Source organism: Podarcis melisellensis (assembly GCF_964234715.1).
Source record: "Podarcis melisellensis genome assembly, chromosome: 5".
Classification (NCBI taxonomy): domain Eukaryota; kingdom Metazoa; phylum Chordata; class Lepidosauria; order Squamata; family Lacertidae; genus Podarcis; species Podarcis melisellensis.
The window spans coordinates 63,341,477-63,363,078 of record NC_138537.1 but is presented as its reverse complement, the minus strand read 5'-3'; the positions used below and the strand labels follow the sequence as shown (position 1 = coordinate 63,363,078).

At 41.5% G+C, this 21,602-nt stretch overlaps 1 protein-coding gene across 4 annotated transcripts in view; it reads left to right on the top strand.

Annotated features, from left to right (window-relative positions):
- TBC1D12 (TBC1 domain family member 12) overlaps window positions 1-21,602 on the top strand; it is a 45,577-nt gene that overhangs the window by 17,320 nt on the left and 6,655 nt on the right. For 3 of the 4 annotated variants that reach the window (XM_081912372.1, XM_081912371.1, XM_081912370.1), the window contains exons 3-10: window positions 5,660-5,716; window positions 11,723-11,838; window positions 12,346-12,428; window positions 14,407-14,524; window positions 15,068-15,174; window positions 16,165-16,245; window positions 18,254-18,348; window positions 21,393-21,464. In XM_081912372.1, the coding sequence (XP_081768498.1) occupies window positions 5,660-5,716; window positions 11,723-11,838; window positions 12,346-12,428; window positions 14,407-14,524; window positions 15,068-15,174; window positions 16,165-16,245; window positions 18,254-18,348; window positions 21,393-21,464 (729 nt within the window). The remainder of the gene's footprint in view (window positions 1-5,659; window positions 5,717-11,722; window positions 11,839-12,345; window positions 12,429-14,406; window positions 14,525-15,067; window positions 15,175-16,164; window positions 16,246-18,253; window positions 18,349-21,392; window positions 21,465-21,602) is intronic. The other variant, XM_081912369.1, reaches the window with a different exon arrangement.

The following is a 21,602-nucleotide window of genomic DNA, read 5'->3' as shown; positions in this document are numbered from 1 at the left end:
GAGTACTGTAGCTGTCAGTGAGGGTAAAAAGCATATTACCATTGACTAAGGCTGCATTCCTAGGTACACTTACTTGGTAGTAATCCCCAGTGAAGTCAACAGAACTTACTTCCAAAAAGGCATCCTTAGGGTTACACTGTTTATGATTTGGACTCTTGTAAGTTTACAAGCAAAGCTACAGAAAAATTAGTTATATCAGAGGTCTGGTCATGTTTCAGTTGCTTTGCTTCAGGATAATGGTCAGGGTCCAGGGTGCTATGAAATTAGTTTTGATCACTTCTCCATTCCCACTTCCTCCTTTTATTTCGTCTGTTCTCCTTTCCTCATCTGTGCTGCATGACAATTTTTAAAACAAAGAACAGTTTGCAATAATGTCAGAAAGGTTGTTCAAAGAAAATAATAATGCAATCCCAGTGGAACATCTGTATCACTCACTATTTGCATGAGACTAAGCAGCTATTTTGATCTCCACTGAAGAATCAGGCAGAGCAATCCTACGGTTGGGTAGGGAGGAGCAAAGGTGGAAGAACTGCCAAGCCTGCGCCAGCAGAGCAAAATAAGTGTGTGTGTGTGTGTGTGTGTGTGTGTAATCTGCAATCTGCATTTTCCTTCCCCCTGTATCTTTCATCTTTTAAAAACTTTGCTTCCCATTGGTTTTCCCTCACTCCAGCAACATGTCAAGCAAGGCCGTCTTAACCATTGGCACTAGGGGTGCACGGCACCCGGGCGCTGGGTTCTCAGGGGCACCAGGCTGAGAGTCCGGGGCCAAGTGTTGGAGTCCGGGGAAGAGCTGCTAACAGCAGAGCAGAGCCTGTCGGAGCACCACAGAGTCTTCTGCTGCGGGCGGCTCTTTCCCAGACTCCAACACTCGGCCCCAAACTCTCACGAAGCCGCTTGTGGCGCTCCAGCGGGCTCTGCTCTGCTTGGCTGTCGGCTCTTGCTCCAGCTACATGGCGGCTAACTGTTTCGGCACCGTGCCCAGAGCACCGTATAATGTGGGCACTGCATGACACATCCTGTTGCATGCACCGAGCTGCCTAAGGTGGGTGACAGCGCAGAACGACAGGGAATGCAAGCAGCAGCAGAGGAAACATCTCCAGGTGGGATCTGCCGACGGCAGCAACAAAACCTGACGAATAGGAGTGCGTGGATCCCATCTAGAGATTTTTCCTCCGCTGCCACTTGCATTCCCCATCGTTCTGCGCTGGCACCTCATGTTGGGCGGCACTGGGAGCGTGCACCGACAGCGGAAAAGCCAACAAAGGAGCCTTCAGCTTGGCACACGCAACAGGATGTGTCGTACAGCGCCCACACTACGCGTGCTACACGTGCGGCCAAAACAGTTAGCCGCCATGCAGGGGGGGAGGCAGCGGGTGTACAGCGCTGCGACTGTGGCACCCGACATTCTCCCCCCCCCCCAGCATGGAACCTGCACCCACCTTCATATGCCCCACAACCCTTCTAAAGGTAAACAACTATTTCTTTTAAAAAAGGTGAACAACTTTGGCGGTTCTCTCCCTTAAAAAAGTCAACAACTTTGGACACCCTAGGGGCGCCGGGCGGATCTTTGCACCCCGGTGCCACATATACTTAAGATGGCCCTGATGACAAATGTCAGGTCTGGAAGTGGTTGCTCATGAGTAACCAGACAGGACTCCGACCTGTCTTTCACAGGTTTTATTGGTGCAAACTATTTACAGTGCAGAACCCCAAAGTTCATGTCCGTCTCAGTCACTTGCAGAATCCGGTAGTGGCCCCTTCCGGTTTCTCCCCCAACATAAGAACTTAGACACCCCAAATCTCCGCCTCCCCTCCTTACGTTTCACCCCTCTGCGCAAGCTGGGTGACAGAAACGGCATGTCTGTTTCCTGGCCAGCTGGGCTAGGTGAGGCGCTTGGGCTCTCAGTCACATCTTTGAGCCCTCCCCTCGCCTGGCTATCCACTTCCCGCTCTGCTCCACTGGAGGTGTGGCTTCCCTCGCTGCTGGACGAGGAGCTGCTCCCTCAGCAGCGTTGGAGGCTCTCTGTATTCTCCTGCCCCCTCCCCTGTTGCGATGGCAGTCCCCTGACATCAAGTATAGCACACTTTGCTTCCCTGACACTGCCTTGAAATACATACGTACTCCTGCTGCCAGAGAACCGAAGGCAGAAGAGTAACAGCATCAGTGATTTCATTGATTGTAACAATGTAGTCTCTCTTTGCCTGCAGAGAGGAAGATCTGGAAATTTTTATGGGCTCAGATCCCTCCCAGTGTCCATAGGATTGTGCCCTTTTAAAAAATAATCAGTATATTATCTGGTAGAAAAAAAGAATACATTTTTCTTCTTCTGCATACAACCACTTACTTCTAAATACTTGTCATGGTATCAGCATGGATTGAAATATGTGATGAATAGCGAAATTTCGTTTTTTCCTCTATCTGAAAAACTTATGTGATAGACTGCATTCTTTAAAGTGCCTCATTAGCAGTTTTTGTTTGGGATGAGAATAATTGCAGCTCCTAAAATCAGCAATGTTACTTCCTTTTTTAAAAAAAAATAAGCTTGACTTTTCTCTCCTTTTTGCTCACCACTTCCTTTTATTTCTCTCACTGTCCTGGTAATCTCTCACTATACATGTGTATGAAATTTTAAAGTTCTTTAGCAATCTCTAGAGTGTCAGGCTTCCTTAGAAATTGGTTTAAAAGCAGCTGAATGGTACTAGTCATAGGAAATTGGACAGGGTGTCTGTCAGTGTTCGAAACTTCCATTGTTCTCAGTGCATTTTGCGACAGGGAATTTCATTAGCAGAAGCAGTTTCTGAGCTCTGGACACAATACTGCACCCTGAGATTTCAGATTAAAACCGCAGAGTGGAAGGAAAGGAGGACCCTTTTCTCCCTCCCCAGTTCTAGCTCCTCTCAGAAGACTGCAGAAGAGACCCTCTTAAGAATATTAGGGGGGTGGGCAGGGGAAGGACTAGACCATGTGAAAAACGAACATAGTATTTTAGCTGTAGTTCATTTTCAGCTTTGTATTCTTGTTATAAAAAAGCGCACCTGGACATTCCATTGTTGCGCCCATAACCTAAATTTAAGGTGCTATTTGGCTCCTAGCTTTCATAGCTCAGTTTCTAACACTGCAGGGTGTCCAAGGGTGGTTTGAGCTTTAGTTTATTGAATAGTGGTATTTCTAAAAAGCAATATGATAAGGACACATTGGCTTGCTATTTAAAGAAAAACTCGGTCTTTGTGTCCAAGCTCCATGGAGTGTCTAAAATAGCTCCGCAAAGGTGATGTTAACTGACACTTTTCAGTTAAATTGTTTGGAACATTCATATTGATCCTATGACCTACGGTAGTCTGTAACATCTGTTAACCATAAATGAGCATAGTTTATTGCTCGCAAACAATGAAGATCAGCGAAGGTATGTTAAACCATCAACTAAGTATGTTAAACCAGTTAACGAAGTTCCTTGCTTGCTAATACAACCTACTACGACACTGACACAATGTGGGGAAATGTTTATTCCATCAGAGAGGTGTTTCCAAGGTTATGGGAAAAGATTCCTAGATAACTTGGTGCGCTTGGCGCGTGAGCTTTTGCTATCAAGATTCCTGGTATCTTAGTTAAACTACCTATCCCATGTTCATAGACTTTCTGGAATAATGTTGCCATAGTGGGTGGCCGATCTGTCACTAGATCTCCCAAGGACAAATGGAACTAGGGAGAAATTTGCTGGGCCCTAGAAGGCTCTTAGTTGATTTGCCATCCAGTGTTCATACTGAGGTCATTCGCTTTTTCTGGCATGGCGAACCTCTCTAGGTTTGAAGTATACGTTTGGTCACCTTGCTATTAGTTTGGCAGGGTTTACATCTTATTCTCAGTAGTCCCTGTTTCTGCCCCTCCTGATACGTGAAGACATAATATTAGTCAATTTGTACAGCCTTTTCAGTACTGCTTCAGGTATGACGAAGTCTGTTTTTGTGTTAGTTACTGTATTTTTTGCTCTATAAGACGCACCAGACCTCAAGACACACCTAGTTTTTGGAAGAGGAAAACAAGAAAAAAAATATTCTGAATCTCAGAAGCCAGAACAGCAAGAGGGATTGCTACACAGTGAAAGCAGCAATCCCTTTTGCTGTTCTGGCTTCTGGGATAGCTGCGCAGCCTGCATTCGCTCCATAAGACGCACACACATTTCCCCTTACTTTTTAGGAGGGAAAAAGTGAGTCTTATAGAGCAAAAAATATGGTATGTAGGGAGCAATCTAAACTCCTCCCTGGCATGAAAGGGGTTTTATGGAGTGGCAAGACCACCACTGCACCTGCAGCTGTGCTGCACATGGGGGCGAGCAGGCAGATTGCTGTGCCAGACTGGAGCTGGAGCAGTGACCAGGCCCAAATGGGGCCCAAGGCCACTATGTGGCATCAGCAGGGATGGCTTGGGATATACCGTATTTTTGTGTGTATAACACAACCCCTATTTTGGGGGACTCTAAATTGAGGAAATGGGGGGCGATTGCCCAGAGTTGTTGAGCTTCTATGGGGGGGGTGCCAACGATCGTTCACCCGCCTGACCGTCGCTGCCAAACAAACGCCTCTACGAACCCACTGATCGCCTGCCCGCTTCTGCCAGCAGCCGCCAATCGCCAGCAGACCTTGCTGCACCATCCAACCACCCATTGAATCGCTGATTGTAATGTACTGCATGCGGCCACCAGTCGCATGTCCCCCTCTGCACTATCCGTGTATAAGACGACTCCCAATTTTTAAGAATTAATTTTAATTTGAAAACCTTTTTAATTTTAATATGAAAGCTTTGTCTTATACACAGGGAAATCTGGTAATTTATCCTGGCCAGCCCAGCCCCTTCCCCACTCCTGGGAAGGGGAGCTCCGCTGCTTTCACTCCAGAGGCAGTGGAAGGCTGATAAGAGACCAGCAGCACTGTTGGGAGGGGTTTGATTTGGGTGGAGGTGCATTTGCCCAATCCAGCCCCTGCCAGTCTAGCCCAAAGGAGGTTTGAATTGCTCTGCTAGTTTAGGACATTGGTCCCTTGATGCATCTTTACTGCTGTGCCAAATGCTTCATAAACAGAAATGAATGCTAAGATAGATCTGAATTTAAACATCCAAATCATTTCCTGTCGACTTTTTTCCCTGCTTAGTCCTCGTGGAACCATTCATTTTAGCTATCCAAAACATATGCACCTCACTAAAAAGATTTAAAACTAGTAGAATTTACATATAAGCTTATCAAAAATACCAGAGAGAAGCCAAATGTATGTTTCCACAGATGCTAATCATTTAGAGTGGGCCTTTCTAATTGAGAAGATCTGAAGACTGCTGGCCAGGGCATGACTTGGCTATGAAGGCCGTAACGGATTATTATTTTTGTCCTCTTTACATATTATACAATCTGTGTCTTAAACTCTCAGTGATTTTTTTGATGGAAGCTTTGAATTTTAGCTTTTAATGTAGAGTATGGGTATATGTCTTAAATCTGCCCAATGCCTCAATCTCAATCTGCATTGGAATTGAACATGAGCATGCTTGAAAAAGCAGTACGCACTGGTGGTCCATATAAACTGTAAAGAAGAACATAAAGTTTGCATGCATGTTGCTGTATATTAATGACTGTCAATTGTTTCTCTAAGGATTTACTTCTGTTTTTCTCATTAGGATGAAAGTTCTGGCAGTGTTGCATCAGTATCTACACTCAATCTATTAAACACAGGGGTATGAAATTTAATATTTTTCTATCACATTATATGCCATGCATGGGATCTTTTTAGCAATCATTGAATTAGATGGCATATCACATAATTGTAGCATGAGTTAACAGTACTAACTCATCAAGTCACTGAATACCATTATTGAAAAGCAAGTTTTACTCATTTCCCTTGTTCACAATTTGCAAATTTGATATGAATTTCTTTGTTTCGTTTCTTTCATTTGAAAATGTATCCAGATTAATTGTTGCAGTTGAATGAAATATTCATTCTTGTTCACTTAGCATGTGGCTTTCAGCGATTTTTAAGCAATAGTCTACAAATGTTTTCAGCAACTTCGCTGATGTCTGGCTGTATAGTGAAATTAAATAATTGTAACAGTTTCCAATGTTAAAGGTCGCCATTCCAAGTGGACTGGTGAAGGGAAAATATGCCAGAGTTGAGCTTGGCAAAGGCTGCAGCTATATTATAGTGCAAGGAGAACTTCCTTAAAAGCAAAGGACTCTGGTTTTTTTCTTGACTAGCTGTACTCATAGTAAGCTCTTATCCATGGAGCAATACTTTCCCATTGTATTAAGACCAGCTATTACTCTCTGTTCTGCCACTATTATCTATGAGCAATAAGCCTTGCTGCTTTTCTAGATAACTGATTAAATAATGAATACGCCATCTAAATTGGGGGTGTGATCTACTTAAAAAATGTGTACCCCTCCGTTCTCTTGTTCACTCAAAACTCAGGGTGGCTGTAGATTGCTGCTTATTAACATGTTAAACTAAATTCTCTTAGTATCTTGAACCTTAATCCCAACCCAGTCTAAAGTAGTATGTATTTGAAAAGCCGATTTTCAGGCCATCTTGACTAATGAGTCATTTAGATGTTATTTCCTCTTTCAACCATTTAATCCCCTAGTTTCTAACTATTCATTTGTTTAGTAGCTTTGAATAGGGAACAGCCTGCAGTAAGAATATTGGCATTTGAATGGGGTCATGTCGGATAGGAGTCCTATTTTCTCCTCTTCGTCAAATATACTACTAGATCAAAGTGTCAGGATCCCCATCTGTTAGTAACATAATTGGACACATGCTGAGAGAATAAAAGAATATTTTGGCAGATGTAAGAGAGCTCAGATTGTTGGAGCTAGTCCCTTCCCTCCCTTTTCTTCCTGTTTATCTTGGTTATGTTAAGCATGCTTTTCTGCCTTTAAAATATTTGAGTGCCTTTCTTTGAATTATTATTATTATTTGCTTGTTAAGGCCTTAAGGGTTAAAAAAGCGCAAATGTTAACCCTAAAAAAATGGAACACCCTTTCCCCCTCCTCTGTGTGTTTTGTTGCTGTGGGGATGGGGGTGGAGTGGGAGGAAGGACGGCATTGAGTTGCAGTGCCTTGTGAATCCTGACACTTGAATCTATTGGAACTTGATCATCAGTGGCACTGAAATGATATTGTTTTCTTTAGAGAGAGTGGAAATGCTGATAGGCTGACTCTGCTTCCTCATCTTTCATTCTCTCCAATTTCCCTTTCTTGGGGTAATTGTATGTCTGTTGCCATATCTACTGCCATTCACACTCTGCTTTTTCAAATTCCTTTAAACCTCTTTATAAGGCTTGCTTTTTAATATCTTCTGAGTTGCCTTTGCTGTAATGTATCAGCAACTCCTCTCTCTGATGCAAATTCCTGAACTTAAAAAGGTGCACCTCTATACACTGGGTTTTGACACTTGATGTATTTTTAGGACCCAGGTTATTCTGTAATTTTAAGTTGTTTTAAGCTGTTTTTAAACATTGTGCTTTTATTATTGTAACCCACCTTGGAACAACAACAACAACAAGCTAATCCTTAGGTTTGGAGTTCTTATTTGTTAGTGGCAAGGTAGACTTGTCAAGAACAATGAAGCACTTGGGTTTCAGTTTGATGAATATAACATGTAGTGGATTCTGCACTTCATTTGAACACAGTCTTTGTTTCATATCCCAGAGAATGATGCTACTTACAGCAAAGGGGGGGAGTGAGTGACATGGTGCCCCTACCAGAGATTGTCTAAAATACACTTTCATAACTCTATGACAAAGGGTTTTCTTCTTTGCTTCCCACAGTTAACTTGGGATCTCCATTTATAGATTATCCTGGTTCAATTTATTGGGTGGATGGTCGGAATTATCAAGAGACTAGACAGAGTTGGAGAACTGTTTATTTGGCTGTGTATCTGCAGTCTGATGCTAGGAATCTATTTTCTTCTTCAGTGCAAGGACCAGGAATAGTATTTTATCAGGCATCTGAATCTTACAAAGCACACACATTTTTTTAAGAGTGTTGCTGCCTGAAAGCTTATGATTTAATAGACATACCACCAGAGGAAAAAGCAATGGAGCAGGGAATATGTATAGAACTATCAGATGTTTAAAGTTTTAATGAAGAAAAATTCCCAACCCAGTAAGGTATTATTGGAGTTGGGGCGCTTTAAGATCAGCCTTCCCCAACTGGGTGCCCACCAGTGGTTATGCAAGCTGGGACTGATGGGAGCTTTAAATATATGGAGGGCACCAGGTTCGGAAACACTGCTTAGGATGCTGTTACATGCTTCTCAACTGAACATTTGGGGCAGCATCACACATTATGCAGTGATTACCCTGTTACACTAGTGTTTCTCCCTGGAAACATATAACGTGTGAATGATATGCTTTAAGCCGATGCATTACATATTTTTGGAGCTGTCATAATAGTCTGATATGGTTGATAACTGGTGCACTCCAGATATGTTGGGCCACAACTCCCATCAGTTCCCACCAGCTTGACCCAAGTCAGGAATGATGGAACTATTATAGTCCAAGTATCTAGAGGCCACCAGGTTGGGAAACGCTCCCCTAAGGGAGGCATAAGGTAGGAATAGTCAGTTTCTTGCCATGCATGGTTATCTTCATAAGAAACACTGAATTTCATCTCTCTGATATTCCTTCCATACCTCACATTATGTCAAATAAGTTTTGTCAATTGGCAATCCAGAAACTCAATGTTAGGAACATACAGTAGTTATTTTATTTTTACTTTTAGTCCATGCACATAAAGTAGCCTCTTGAAATGATTGTTACACAGGCAGTTGAGGTTCATGAACATATTTGATATCTCCTTGGCTGGTGTTTATAGCCAAGAACAAGTCACAAGGTAACAGTGTTAACTTTAATTTTACACAGTTAGAAATACACACAATTGCTCAAATGGCAAAGCATTCAAACAAGCTTGCTTTCAGTTTGTCACATCACAAAATAAACAAGGAGTTAAGTGTTCAGAGTCTTGCATCCCTTCCTTGCCCTTTATGCATTCAGTACTGACACAAGGAAACTTGTGTCCAAAATGGCATTCTTAATTGATTTTCTATCTTACAGACAGTAGCAATTGTCAAGAAATTGCTGTGTGCAGGAGGTACCTGTCTCAGCTAGCCTATCTAAAAGTGCTTTAGCAAAGGCTGAATGTAGCTGGTGTTTGCACTGTGCAGGCACAGAAACTGGTATTGGGTCCAGAATTCAGTAGCCTGATAATTTCTAGTCTTTGTGGCTGGGAAGATAAACTTGGAAATATTGTGGGTAGTGCCTGGTAAAAATTAAAACAACAACAAACAAAACAGATGAGGCAGGGTAGGGTTTCCAGGGCAGGGCTTCTAATGGTCACAGGGTGAAGCTTTATTGTACTGAAGAGTTTCCTGCTACTATCTAAGATTAGCAGACATTTAAGCAGAGTGAGCAAACAGAATTTATGCAGGGTGCAGATCTTGCATTATCTTGGCACAAACCTTTTACCAGCATAAAGTATACACAGCCCTAACTGTGACTAATCAGCCTGGCAAGCATCTATACTTTTATGTGTTCACTGGCACAACATTTATCTTTTTTTGCACTCCATTGCATAACTTATAAAAATGTATTTATTGCTTCTAACATTCTCTGAATAGATGCTTTTCCCAGCCTCTTAATTTGACCTTCTGAAAATGTCCAAATGTCCGTTACCTTTCCCATGTCTGGAGGACAGTAGCTCCCATTAATGGGTCTGTTGAAGTCTTCTAGCCATTGTAGTTGTGAAGACAAGCTTGGAAATATTATGGGTAGTGGCTGGTAAGGCCAGCCATGTTTGGCAGAATTGAATCTTGCTGATTCTAGTGAGTCATTTCATCCCCAATAATTAAGATTAGGATATCTGCTACATCTGAAATATGTAAATTATATTTCTGAATATTTATGTTAGGCTGAAAAATCATCTGTGCAGTTGCCATAAATGTATTTAACGTAGTGCCAAAAACATGGTAATGTAAATGGTGTGGCCTTTTCATTTATGTTGTAGCTGTCCCAGCAGCATTCTCTAAAGCAATAATAATGCTGTGGGTTGATGCCAAATAAGTGCTGCAATCTGTACAACCCTGTCGCTGCATCAGGCAGGGAACCCCTCTTTTAGCTGTCTGACCAAACCATAACTGATGAATTTGATGCCACAGTAACTTGCCATGGTTGGATGCTTTAAATGAAGTGGTATTCTTGTTCTCCAGCCAACATGCTTGCAAAAGCGAAGCCACAAGCCTCCTGTGCCTTGCTCCGATTCTGAATGCTAGCAAACGGTGTCCAAAATAGCCAAACTCCTTTTAAAAGGTGGCACCAAACTTTTATTATGTTATGAAAACTCATCCTCTGTTAGGCCCTCATATAGTATTGATATTTTGGCAGAAGGGATTTCTGAATAGTTGAGGGGCTTGGGGGGTTGGTTGGGTTTTTTTGTTTTTTGTTTACATTTTAGGTGTACCAAATTAATTAAGGAGCTTTATCTGGTTGGCCACAGTCAGAACAGGATGCTGGACTTAATGACCTTTGGTCTGATCCAGGAGGGCTCTTAGGTTCTAGCCATGCATTTTAAAGGCGAAGATAAAGTTTTCATGAGAAAACTAGTGTGCTTGCTTTGTACCTCTTGGTGCATATAATTTTTACCTCTGTAACTGCTGCAAATCCAGTTATTTAGAACAGCATATTTTTTCAGTTCAACTGATTTGTTGCTTTTTATGTTTTGAAATGGGCTAGGTCTGTGGAATTTAGCAGTGTATTTGAGATATTTTTAATGGGGGGGGGATTTGATTCAGTATGTAGCAGTATTTTGCCCTGATCTCCTTTATACTAAAGAGTGGCCAAACCTCTAGTGTAGTCATTACTGCAAAACCACTGTGGGTACAGTTCTTTGATACAAGCCTTTTAGATTGTCGTTTGGCCACATTTAATGTTTCACCTCACTTTTTAATACAATCAGCAAGAATGTGTGTTGGTGAGGAAGAAACATATGCTTTATAATTATTTTCTGTATAATTATTTTCTGTATAATCAACCTAAGTTGATCAACGTTTTAATCTGATAGCAGGGTGGTGGTATACATTCAGATTACCATACTACTGACAACTGAGATAGTAAAGACAGTGGCTTCGTCAGACATGGTTTATCATTATAGGAATGAGCCCATAGTAAGCCTTGTGTTTGTAGTCTTTCCTGTCCCCCTTCTGTCCTTCCTGTGTGATTGGGAAGAGCAGTTCAAATGCACTTACTTCTGTTTTACACTAATCACAGTTAAGTGTTATGTCTAAACCAGGACAAACTCAACTATGGTTAGTTGAAACTGGTGAACTTCAAACCATAACGGTAAACCGTAGTTTAGCACTAGGTTACATCAGAATGGGACCAGAAACTTTCAATAAGTAGCAGATTATTTCTCTTGTCTTGCTTCCTCCTTTTATATGGATTTTCCACACGCTGTAATTTGCAGAACATTTACTCTTTCAGCTTGTGTTGGTTACAACACGATTAAGATGCAGCGCCTTTCGCTCTGTCCTGAGTCTCAAGCTGATACTGTGCATGGCTGCTAGCAATATTCATCTGACTCTGAAGTTGTCGTTACCTAGGCGACTCATAGCTTCATTGATGGAAGCTTAAACTGTTGCCATTTATCCCATCTGTGGATCAACTAAAATTATATCATTCAATCTTGTTTAGGAGTATGAAGCACGAACAGGAAAAACATGTAAACCTGTACCCCAAGCGACAAGACGTAGACACTTTGAATTTGAGCCACTTTCAACTACTGCTCTTATTTTGGAGGATCGACCATCGTAAGTCGCTACGAGTTCTTTTGAAAGCAGAGTATCAGTTTCATGTCAAAGCAGGTTGTTATGACCAAAGTTATGCCTGGAAGGATTTGCCTACCTCCTCCTGAAGATCATATCAAAATTTAATGTTGGTTTTTGTGGTGCACAGAAATGTTCATTCAGGTAGCCCTTCAGATACCCTTGCCCTAAGTTGTAAATGACTTCCTAGATCCATCCCAGCAACTTGAATTATGTCCGGAAACAAACGATGAAGGTTTGTACTATAAATATTGTATAATGTGGGTCAGTCTTACCTTTCCCCTTATTTATAGTCTGCCTGCCTCCTGAGATATTGGGCATAAATCTTTCCTTCAGTAAGGTAATTATGGTATCTTGCACGGCTCAGACGGGAAGGTCCTATTGGGAGTAAGCAGAGTGGAATAATTTATTCCCTTGTATAGGAAACGAAACAAAACAGAACTTTTTAATTTGATTCATTTAGCCTTACCTTTGCTTATGTTTTCCCCCCAGGAACCTTCCTGCAAAATCTGTAGAAGAGGCTTTACGTCACAGACAAGAATATGATGAAATGGTGGCAGAAGCAAAAAAGAGAGGTATGGCTAGTCTTACTGTTCATAATGCTATTTTCTAAAAACGAAAATGTGGGAATATAAAAAATAGAATGCAAATTATCCTGGACTAAAAGAAAACTCTTCTTTCTTTCTTTTAACACAGAGGTTCAGTCTTAAAATGAAGTTAATTTGTCCTTCAAAGTATGGCTGCAATTTTAACACTTTAGCACACTCTGTGTGGAACTGAAACTTTCACATTTGTTTCATTCATTGCTTTGTATTTGGGATTCTGAAGACAGATATTCATAAATGCTTTTTGAGTGTACACACACAGCACGCACAGCTAGATATTTCTCTCTAACACACACGACGCATCTATTTCACTGTTACACTCACCTCTGCAGCTTAACATGGCAGAAAAAGCCAAAGCAGTAGCTTGGTAGCTTGTGTTCCGCTGGAGAGAGTCACAGTTTAGATATGTGCCATTTGTGTATGTTATGCTGTTGAACTGGTATACAATTCAGTTAGTGTATATGGAAATGCAGGTGATCACTGCCTTTTCAACTTCAGCAGCCTTCAGCAGATGGCGTTTAGTGGATTCTATCCTCAGCCTAAAACCTGTTGTCATCCTGCACCAAGACTGTGTGCAAGTTAAAAGACTTTATGTCTTGACCTTACAAAGGATACATTTGCTTATCTACCCCTTGGAGCTCGTGCCAGTGTTGAAACCATAATGCTGTGCGTGTTTATTAATGTTTGTGCATAACTTTCTTACACCCTTGCAAGTGCTTACCCATGATAGCAATAGATTAGCACTCCAGCGTCAATTAAAATACTTTCTCAAAGGCAACTTGCTTCTTATGTTGGCTGGTCGGTGCAGTCAGCAATATGTTTTAACAGCCTGTCAAATAGAATTGCTTTTTTTCTTACATGAATTGGACCCTTTACGTAAGGGAAAGTACGCAGGTGACATGTAGGTTGTACAGTGTGGTATACACGCTTTTTACATAAAACCTACAGAACTTATTACCTACCTTGCCAAATACAACCCACCAGCCTTGTATTGTGGTGGGTACTTGGAAGACCTACCCCTCCTATTCTCCCTCCTATTCTCCCTGTCCCAAGCAGGCAGTAGCACCACAAGGGTTTCAGTGAACCCCTCTGGCTTGATTGGGTCTGGGGTGAGAAATTATAGAGGTCACTCATGTCTGTGTACAAAGACCAGTAATATTTGAAACAGCCCTGAAAGCAAGGCAGATTTCCATGAGCTTCCTGCATTGCACAGGGTTGAGCTAGATGACCCTTGGTATCTCTTCCAACTCTACAATTCACTAAATAACACAAATTCTAACGTGATGAAGGAAAATGCAGGATTGGAGACTGAAACAACCGACTTGCTGTTGTGTTTCATCTTTGCCTCTATATACTGATGGTATCTGAGAAGGTGGATTTTTTTGGGGGGGGGGGTAAATGTTGGAGTTGGAAATGTAATCTCTTACTTAAGAAATGATAATCTTTGTTACTCCAGTCATTCTGCTTGGAATCAGTAATATTGCTTCTGCTTCAAACTGCTGGCTCTCTCTAATTTCCCTTAGAATTCACTATTACATTACTCTCCCAGCTTTCTGAGATTTAATTAGTCATCCAATAACATCTGTCCTAACTTGGCTTGTCATGGTTCATGCAACAGGTGGTTTCTTACGAAGCTCCTCTAGAACAGCTTATTCAAACATTATTTGAGATGTTGGTTAGTCAGTGTGCAGCCCTACTTCCTCTTACTAGATATACACAATTGCAGACTTCCACTATGTCTTGCAAACTTGGAAGAGGAAATCGGGAAATTGACAGTATTGGGAGATTCATATTTCTGTCGAGAGCTAATCTCAACAGCGCCGATATGCAAGAAATTTTGGCAGTTGACTTAATCTGGAGAATGTAACCCCCAGAACATTTTCTATCTTGATACATTTTTGAAATGTTGATTTTAAAATTAAAATTAAAAATATTCTGGATTTAATAGAAATTAAGGATGCACATAGAAGGAAGAAAATAATGAAAGAACGCTTCAAGCAAGAGGAGAACATCGCTAGCGCTATGGTGATTTGGGTCAATGAAATACTGCCTAATTGGGAGACTATGTAAGTATAGATGACTTTGTAACATCAGGAGCCTTTTTACTGATGCTTGTTAGCTGCTATGGAAGCCTGTTTGACTGAAGAGCAGGATGAAAAAGCATTAAATATAAGCTTCACAGGCTTTTATATCCCTCAAAAGCCTTGAATGTTTTCCTTTCTGTTCTCAAACATGTATTTGGGCTCATGATAGCCTAGAATTACTTTTTCTGTTCAGTAATCTCTTTAATAAATTGTTGTCATTAGCAGTTTGTCTAAATGCTCACCCTGTGCGAAATTGCGGTCTTCCATGGCCAGGGGGTTCCCCTGGGTGTGGCATCTAGGAGAAACCATAAGGCACTGTTGGCTTAAATGGGATAAAGCTGTGTCAAAAGCCCTCTCAGGTGATCTGGCTTCCATAAGGGAAAACACTTGACTTTCCACTATATGGAGCCAAAGCTTGCTGATGTTCTTTGCTTCTGGGGCAACCTGGAAATGCCAAGAATGGCAGCTAAATTACCTGTACTTACCAAAACACTTACCCCCCCCCCCCATCTTCTCTTTTTTTAGGCGTTCTACAAGGAGAGTTCGAGAATTGTGGTGGCAAGGGTTACCTCCAAGTGTTCGTGGGAAAGTGTGGAGTCTTGCTGTAGGAAATGAACTGAATATTACTCCTGGTATGTGTTCTAAACATGCAAACTCTTCTCTCAGTAGGATGGTGGTCTCAAGAAATAACCCAACATTTCTTCCACTGAGTTTGTAATAGCTTTTATTGATACAGAAAGAAGTTGCTTTTAGAAGAGATTAATTTATGCCACAGAAGTTCAAAAATGTATCTATTTTGCTTCACCCAGGAGAGGTAAACTGGCACGGTCTCCCAATACCAGTTTTAAATTGAAGCCATTTAAAGATGATAATGAAAGGGACAACTTTTTCTAGCTGTCAAATACTTTTCAAAAAGCTAGAGCTTGTTAATGGTTTTGTTGGGTGGGGGAGGAGACAGCCTTTAAATAATGGGACTTGACTAAATATTTTAGTTCAAGAGACTGTTTTTAATATGCAAGAAGACTCACTCTTTTTAGGAAGAGATCACTTCGTTAGTAGATTTTAGCATGTTTCAGTTTCATCTCTTTCAAGAAAGATCAGTATAGCTGGTTTTAAGAACTGGAACAACATAAAGATTCTAACAGTTCACAAATCTTTGTATGGAGCATGCCTAGATCTCTATGTACTTGTTTGGACAATCACGTCTTGGATTAATACCCAGATACACGAAGGAGCATTTTAGCTGAGCATGAAGCCCTTTTACATGAGTTTCCATTAACAATTGTTTCCTGGTTAATCTTAACTAGGAATATATGTTCAACAGTTCTGGAATATGAAGCCATGGTTTGAAGTTGGTTAAATTTTGTTAATGGAGTACCTAGTGGTTTGTTTGTGTGTGCAACGGGGGATATTCAAGCAGCCAAAAGGCTTGTTCATGTCTCAAGCTAAAACTAAATTCAGGGAAGCTGTCCCGAGTCACTGGCTGGATATTACACAGTATGATTTCCCTTCCTGGTTTTTATAACTAAAATGCATATAATAAAAACAGGATTACTGTGAAAATTGTGTAGTTCTTATCTGTAAATTTGCCCTTTGGCTCCATTTTGCTGTCTGTTTTGCAGAACTCTATGAAATCTTCTTATCTAGAGCCAAGGAACGATGGAAGAGTTTTGGGGAAATGGGTGCTGAGAATGATGCAGAAGGTAGGTTACAATGATACCCGTTGCTACTTTTACACTCTTCTAAGTAGAATGCACACGATTAGCCAAATGACACATTCAGAAATATAGCACAGCCATTCATTGTAGGATCAAATATTTGATACTTGCATATAGAAAGCTAACATTACCATCAACTAACATCTACAATTTGATGTGGTATAGTTCTGAGCAAGTTGAATCCCAATCAGATTTCTCAATATGTTCATCTCTTTGTTTGGAGATTCAGGCGCAGTAGCAGATACCTTAAAATTGTCTGCTCGTTGAAATGTGGGTTTCCTTCAGAGAATGTGATACTGTTATGATCCAGTGGATTTGCCATAAAAACTGAAACTGGAAGAGCTTAATAAAAGCAAGATAGATTTTATTGTCACAGGCTTTAAATAGTGTCCAGCTCAGAAAGAAAGAAAGAAATCGTCTGCATTTGTAGTTTTGTGGGGAGGATACCAATTTAACAAACAGAACTGGCAATATCAGTTCAGAGTAAGTCTGGCCAGTTGTGATCCAACCTTATGAGGGATGAGGTGAGGGGAGAAGCCCTTTTTCAATATAAATATATGACGTGATGATATCTTAGCACGCTTGCTTGGGAAGTACAGTATGTCTCTAAAGAGGTCGGAAACCTGATTTCATGTTTGGGGAATAAGCCCTTCAGGAACAATAGATGGATGAGGGAATATAGTGTTGTGCTCAAGAGTCTGTTTGCTCTATGGGCCCCAGCTCTTTGTGCTGGAGAGCAGGCTGCTGTCAGCCTGGAAGAGCTGGCCTAGAAACTACCATGCTTTCAGAATAAACAGGAGCACAAACTGGGTAACGTAGGTCTTTGGCTTGAATAGTGGAACACTCCATAAGGAGTGGAAAACAACTGAGACTTCAGGATGTAACCCTGAAAAGGGGAGTTTTAAAATAAATGATGATAATGCCCAAATCACAAGTCAAGTGCTGAAGGCTACTGAGAAAGGATGGAGAAAGAATAGGACAAGTGGCCACAAGCCCAAATTGCACAACTGTGTTCTACTTGAAGGGAGAAGGTAGAGGCAGAGCAAGGATTAGAGAGAGAGGAAGAAGAAGCAAGCAAAAAAAAACCAGGCAGAAAGGGAGGAAGAGAATTAATGAAAGTGAGGTTTTTCCCCTATCACAGAAGAAGGACTGGTGAGAAGGATCCTTGGTGGAGTAAAGTAAAAATACAGGACACAGTAGAGCTTTTACTGCGCAGTAAAGCTTTTACCAACCCAGAATGAGTTGGGCACTGTGTCTGCTTGCAGGGCTGCTCTCAGGAGATATCCTTTCCCCAGAATTCTAAAAACAATTAGTTTTGTAAAATTGAAACAGGAAGTCTGTTGAAAGGTGTTTTCCAGAGGAACAAAAAGGGTGGATATGCTTTGGCTGTTTTCTGAAACAGGGAATGAATGGTGTGGTTCCATTGTGTCAAAAGGGCATGGGGATCTTTGTATTGCCAGTTTAATGAGTAGCAGGGTATTGTCCAAATTTAAATTAGGATGCAGTTGCTTTTGACTTGGCAAGTCCAAGAAGTCTGTAGCTCCTGGACATTTAGGGTTAGGAACTCTCTTTCCCAGGTCAAGAGAGAGTAGTGCACAGTCCAGATAGTCTGACATCCTTGTCCTGGGTTGCCGAGCCCTTGCCAACTATAGAATGGAAATTCTGAGACAAAATGGAGGTGAGGGGACAAAATGGGATGACTGTGGCAACACATCTGTGCCTGCTTGAGTTAAACCATTTTTTAAATCACCTCTTTAAAGCCTTTTTTATTTTTGCAGTGGTATACCAAACACGACTCATAGGTTAAAATGATAGTTGAATGGAATAGTTGTTCTCTACACCTTTTCCTGCTTTCTGTAAATTAAGTTAGTATTTTCTTAATTTCTGATTGGAAGTAATAGTCAGACTACGTAGAAGATGGCCATAGTCTTACGTTACTGTTTAAATAACTCTACAGACATATATAAAAATCTGCATGCTTTAATCTCTGTAGATGCTGGAGTATCAGTTGCTGATCGGGAGGCTAGTTTGGAGCTAATAAAATTGGATATATCCCGCACATTTCCATCCCTCTATATTTTTCAGAAGGTAAAATGTTTTTGACTTTGTTCAGATACAAACATGTTAAACATGAGGTCATTTTCCCTGCTGTGGCTGATTTTCTTTAAAAAAAATAAAAATCTGTCAATGAAAGGCTGTTTTTTTAAAAAATGGAATTTTCTGCCACGGATTCATGCAGCTGAAGAATTCCATGCTACATTAATAGTAGTGTGACTCAAAAATATTTTGAAAAGGCACTTGTGTATCAGGTATTAACTCTATAACTTCATCTTCTTGGCATGGTACTTGGAGGGAGTGTTTTATCTGACCAGGTTAGCAAATGTTCTGTCTATGCATCTGTTTCCCTGCAGTCGAATAGTTAGATCTTTGACTTGCTTTACGTGCCTGCAAGGGTGGAGTGTGGGAGGGAACAAAGCAACTACAGCAAGCAAGCTAAAATTCATTTTCCAGGCTGGCGAGTGCTGGGGTTTGGGGAGAGGTTGATTGATGTGTCCAACTAAAGCAATAGAATGTAAAAGCAGCTTGCAAACCTTGTTGCCTTCATTCACTGAGCAAACATAGCAGGTCTTACAGGACTTAAGCCATTGTTTCTGGGGGTGGGGCATAACTGCAAACAAAAGATCACCTGGTCAGCTAGACTTTATGCTTGCTCACCACTGCCAACTTGGAAGGTAAGCTAGTTCCACGGCTGTTCAAATAACAATATTCTGGCAGAGGTACAAGCGTACAAATCTGCAAGTGTTAAGTGTTTGGCTTTTTAAAAACATGAAAAAATGGCATCTTACTATACTTACAAAACAGATTTCAGAGAACTGTTTGATAGTATCTCAAATAACTAAATGAATGGTGTAGTATAAGGGAAAAAATATACTCACCCGCCTCCCTTTTCAAATATATGTCAGACCTCTGCATATGTTTTAATAGAAAAACGACAATGCCTGCACCTTTTAACATTTGTGGACTTGGAATTTTGGTATTGGCATTCCAGTTTATAATGCCACGTAAGAAAAAGTCCCTATACAACGTTTTTTATATACCATATTTTTCACCCTATAGGGCGCACCGGCCCATACGGCGCACCTAGGTTTTTTTTGGGGGGGGAGAAAAAAGAAAAAAAAATCCCCCCCCAGGCGCGGGGCTGGGGCGGGGGAAGCCCGAGCTTCCCCAACCCCAGCCCCCAGGACAGGCTGCTATCCACAAGCCTGGGGAGCCCGGCGGGAACTCCCGCCAGGCTCCCCAGGCTTGCGGATATCTGCCCAAAGCCCGGGGCGTGTTCTGCTGCACTCCCCGGGTTTCAGGCTGCAGGCTGCTGTCCCCAGGCTTGCTGATAGCTTCCTGAAGCCTGGAGAGCGAGAGGGGTCGGTGCGCACCGACCCCTCTCGCCCTCCAGGCTTCAGCGAAAGCCTGTATTCGCCCCATAGGACGCACACACATTTCCCCTTCATTTTTGGAGGGGAAAAGGTGCGTCCTATAGGGCGAAAAATACGGTAGTTCCATCTCTGTGTACGCTGTTACAGTGTAACAAGCAAAATAGCAGGTCCCTTGACCCAAAGAAGCTTTTAATCCCCAGAGTTAAAATAGGATTTGTTTACTCAAGAGACTTGAGTGGTCTTCCTCTTTTGTTCCTGGTGAAATCGAAAGTGCATTCCAACTAGACAGAATAAAAAAACCCCAGAGAGCTGTCTATTGCAGAGTTAGTTTGCCTTGCTCAAGCCTCACCTGAAACTTTGTGTCTAGATAGTTTCCCTTCTTTGTTTGCTTAGCCAATTTGCATTCCTAAATGAACAGCCTGCAAACCCGAAAGTTAATTTTCAGCTCCGATATGAGTTACTAAAGGATGAAATAACAAATGTTCAGGTGTGAGGCTTTCTGTTTAGTTTAGTTAACCTCACCCCTGCTGCTACTAAATTGCAAAAAGTTTCTGTAATTTTCATTTATATGATAACCTAATGCAGCGTCGCCAACCTTTCTGAGCTGCAGTGGCCGCTGTCGGGGGTTTGGCATAATGGCTGCCACATTTAAAAGCGCAGAAGAAAGGACAGGCCCTCAATGTGGTGCTGTCCTATCCGCCCCCCCCCCAATCAGCCACCTCATCGGGAGGGGGGTGAGATGCAAATATCAACCACTGCTGCAGTTACTTACAACGAGAAGCTGTTTGTATCTCTATTCAGAACGGATGAGAGGGTATGTGTCAAATCCTGGCATCCAGGGAAATGTAGACATGTTTAAGGGAGTGTGTTCAGTTTAGGGGAAGCTGAGTCAGTGCAAGGAGGAGCTGAGCAGGAAGAGCAAACAGTGTCTCATGGATATTTGAGTGGATAGTTACTGAGACACGTTGTGGGTACTGAAGGAGGTACAGGTGGGCACACTGTAACAGTGGGCAACATGTTGGTGACCTCTGACCTAATGTCTCCACTAAAAAAGGAGGAGGAGGAGGAAATTATTAACGACCAAGATTCTGTCTGAAATTACTTTTTCACAATCTGGGACAGGGTGATAGTGGTGGAAGAAAATACACAAGTCGTTGTATGCAAGGCTTTTTCCGCATCTAAAAACGCTTGCTGGATCGAAAGTGTTGTGAATTCAGAGTTACGTTTTGTCAGCACTGAAACAGCTCTTGGCAGTACGTATAGTCCAGAGAACATTAGGAGAAACAATGAACTTTGTTTGGAACTGGGATACTAATAACCAAGTTCACACTCTGGGGTGACTGCCAGCGTTCCTAAGTGTTGACATTTTTTAGCTCACTGTCTCTTGTTTGCTTGGAGGTAGTACAATAGAATGGAGAAAGTGTGCACTCGCCCGCACATGTGTTCATAGGTAATGGGTGGAGGTTTTTTTTTAGTCTTTTGGAGCTGTTACAGTTCTATGCAGTCAGGAACAAATGGACTTTGTAGGAATTTCAGTGCTGCCGTCACACATATATAGCCAAGCTTCTGTGCATGCCTAACTTTGTATAGATTGAATATATTGTGACCCAGTGGAAATAGTCTTCTGAATTCAAAATAAAGCTAGAAAAACAAAATAAATGTTAACATATACATTTCTTTTTTCCGTTGTTTTCACTTCAGGGTGGCCCTTATCATGATCTTTTGCACAGTGTCCTGGGAGCATATACATGTTACAGACCAGATGTAGGATATGTAAGTATCCTTAAAACATTGCCGTTCTTCACATTATAATGACGTTTCATACAAATGGTAGCTTGACGTTTAAAGGAATAGTTTTTGCTGAGTTAACTATCTCAATATAGCTTGCCTGTGTAGCACCAGTAGAAGAGG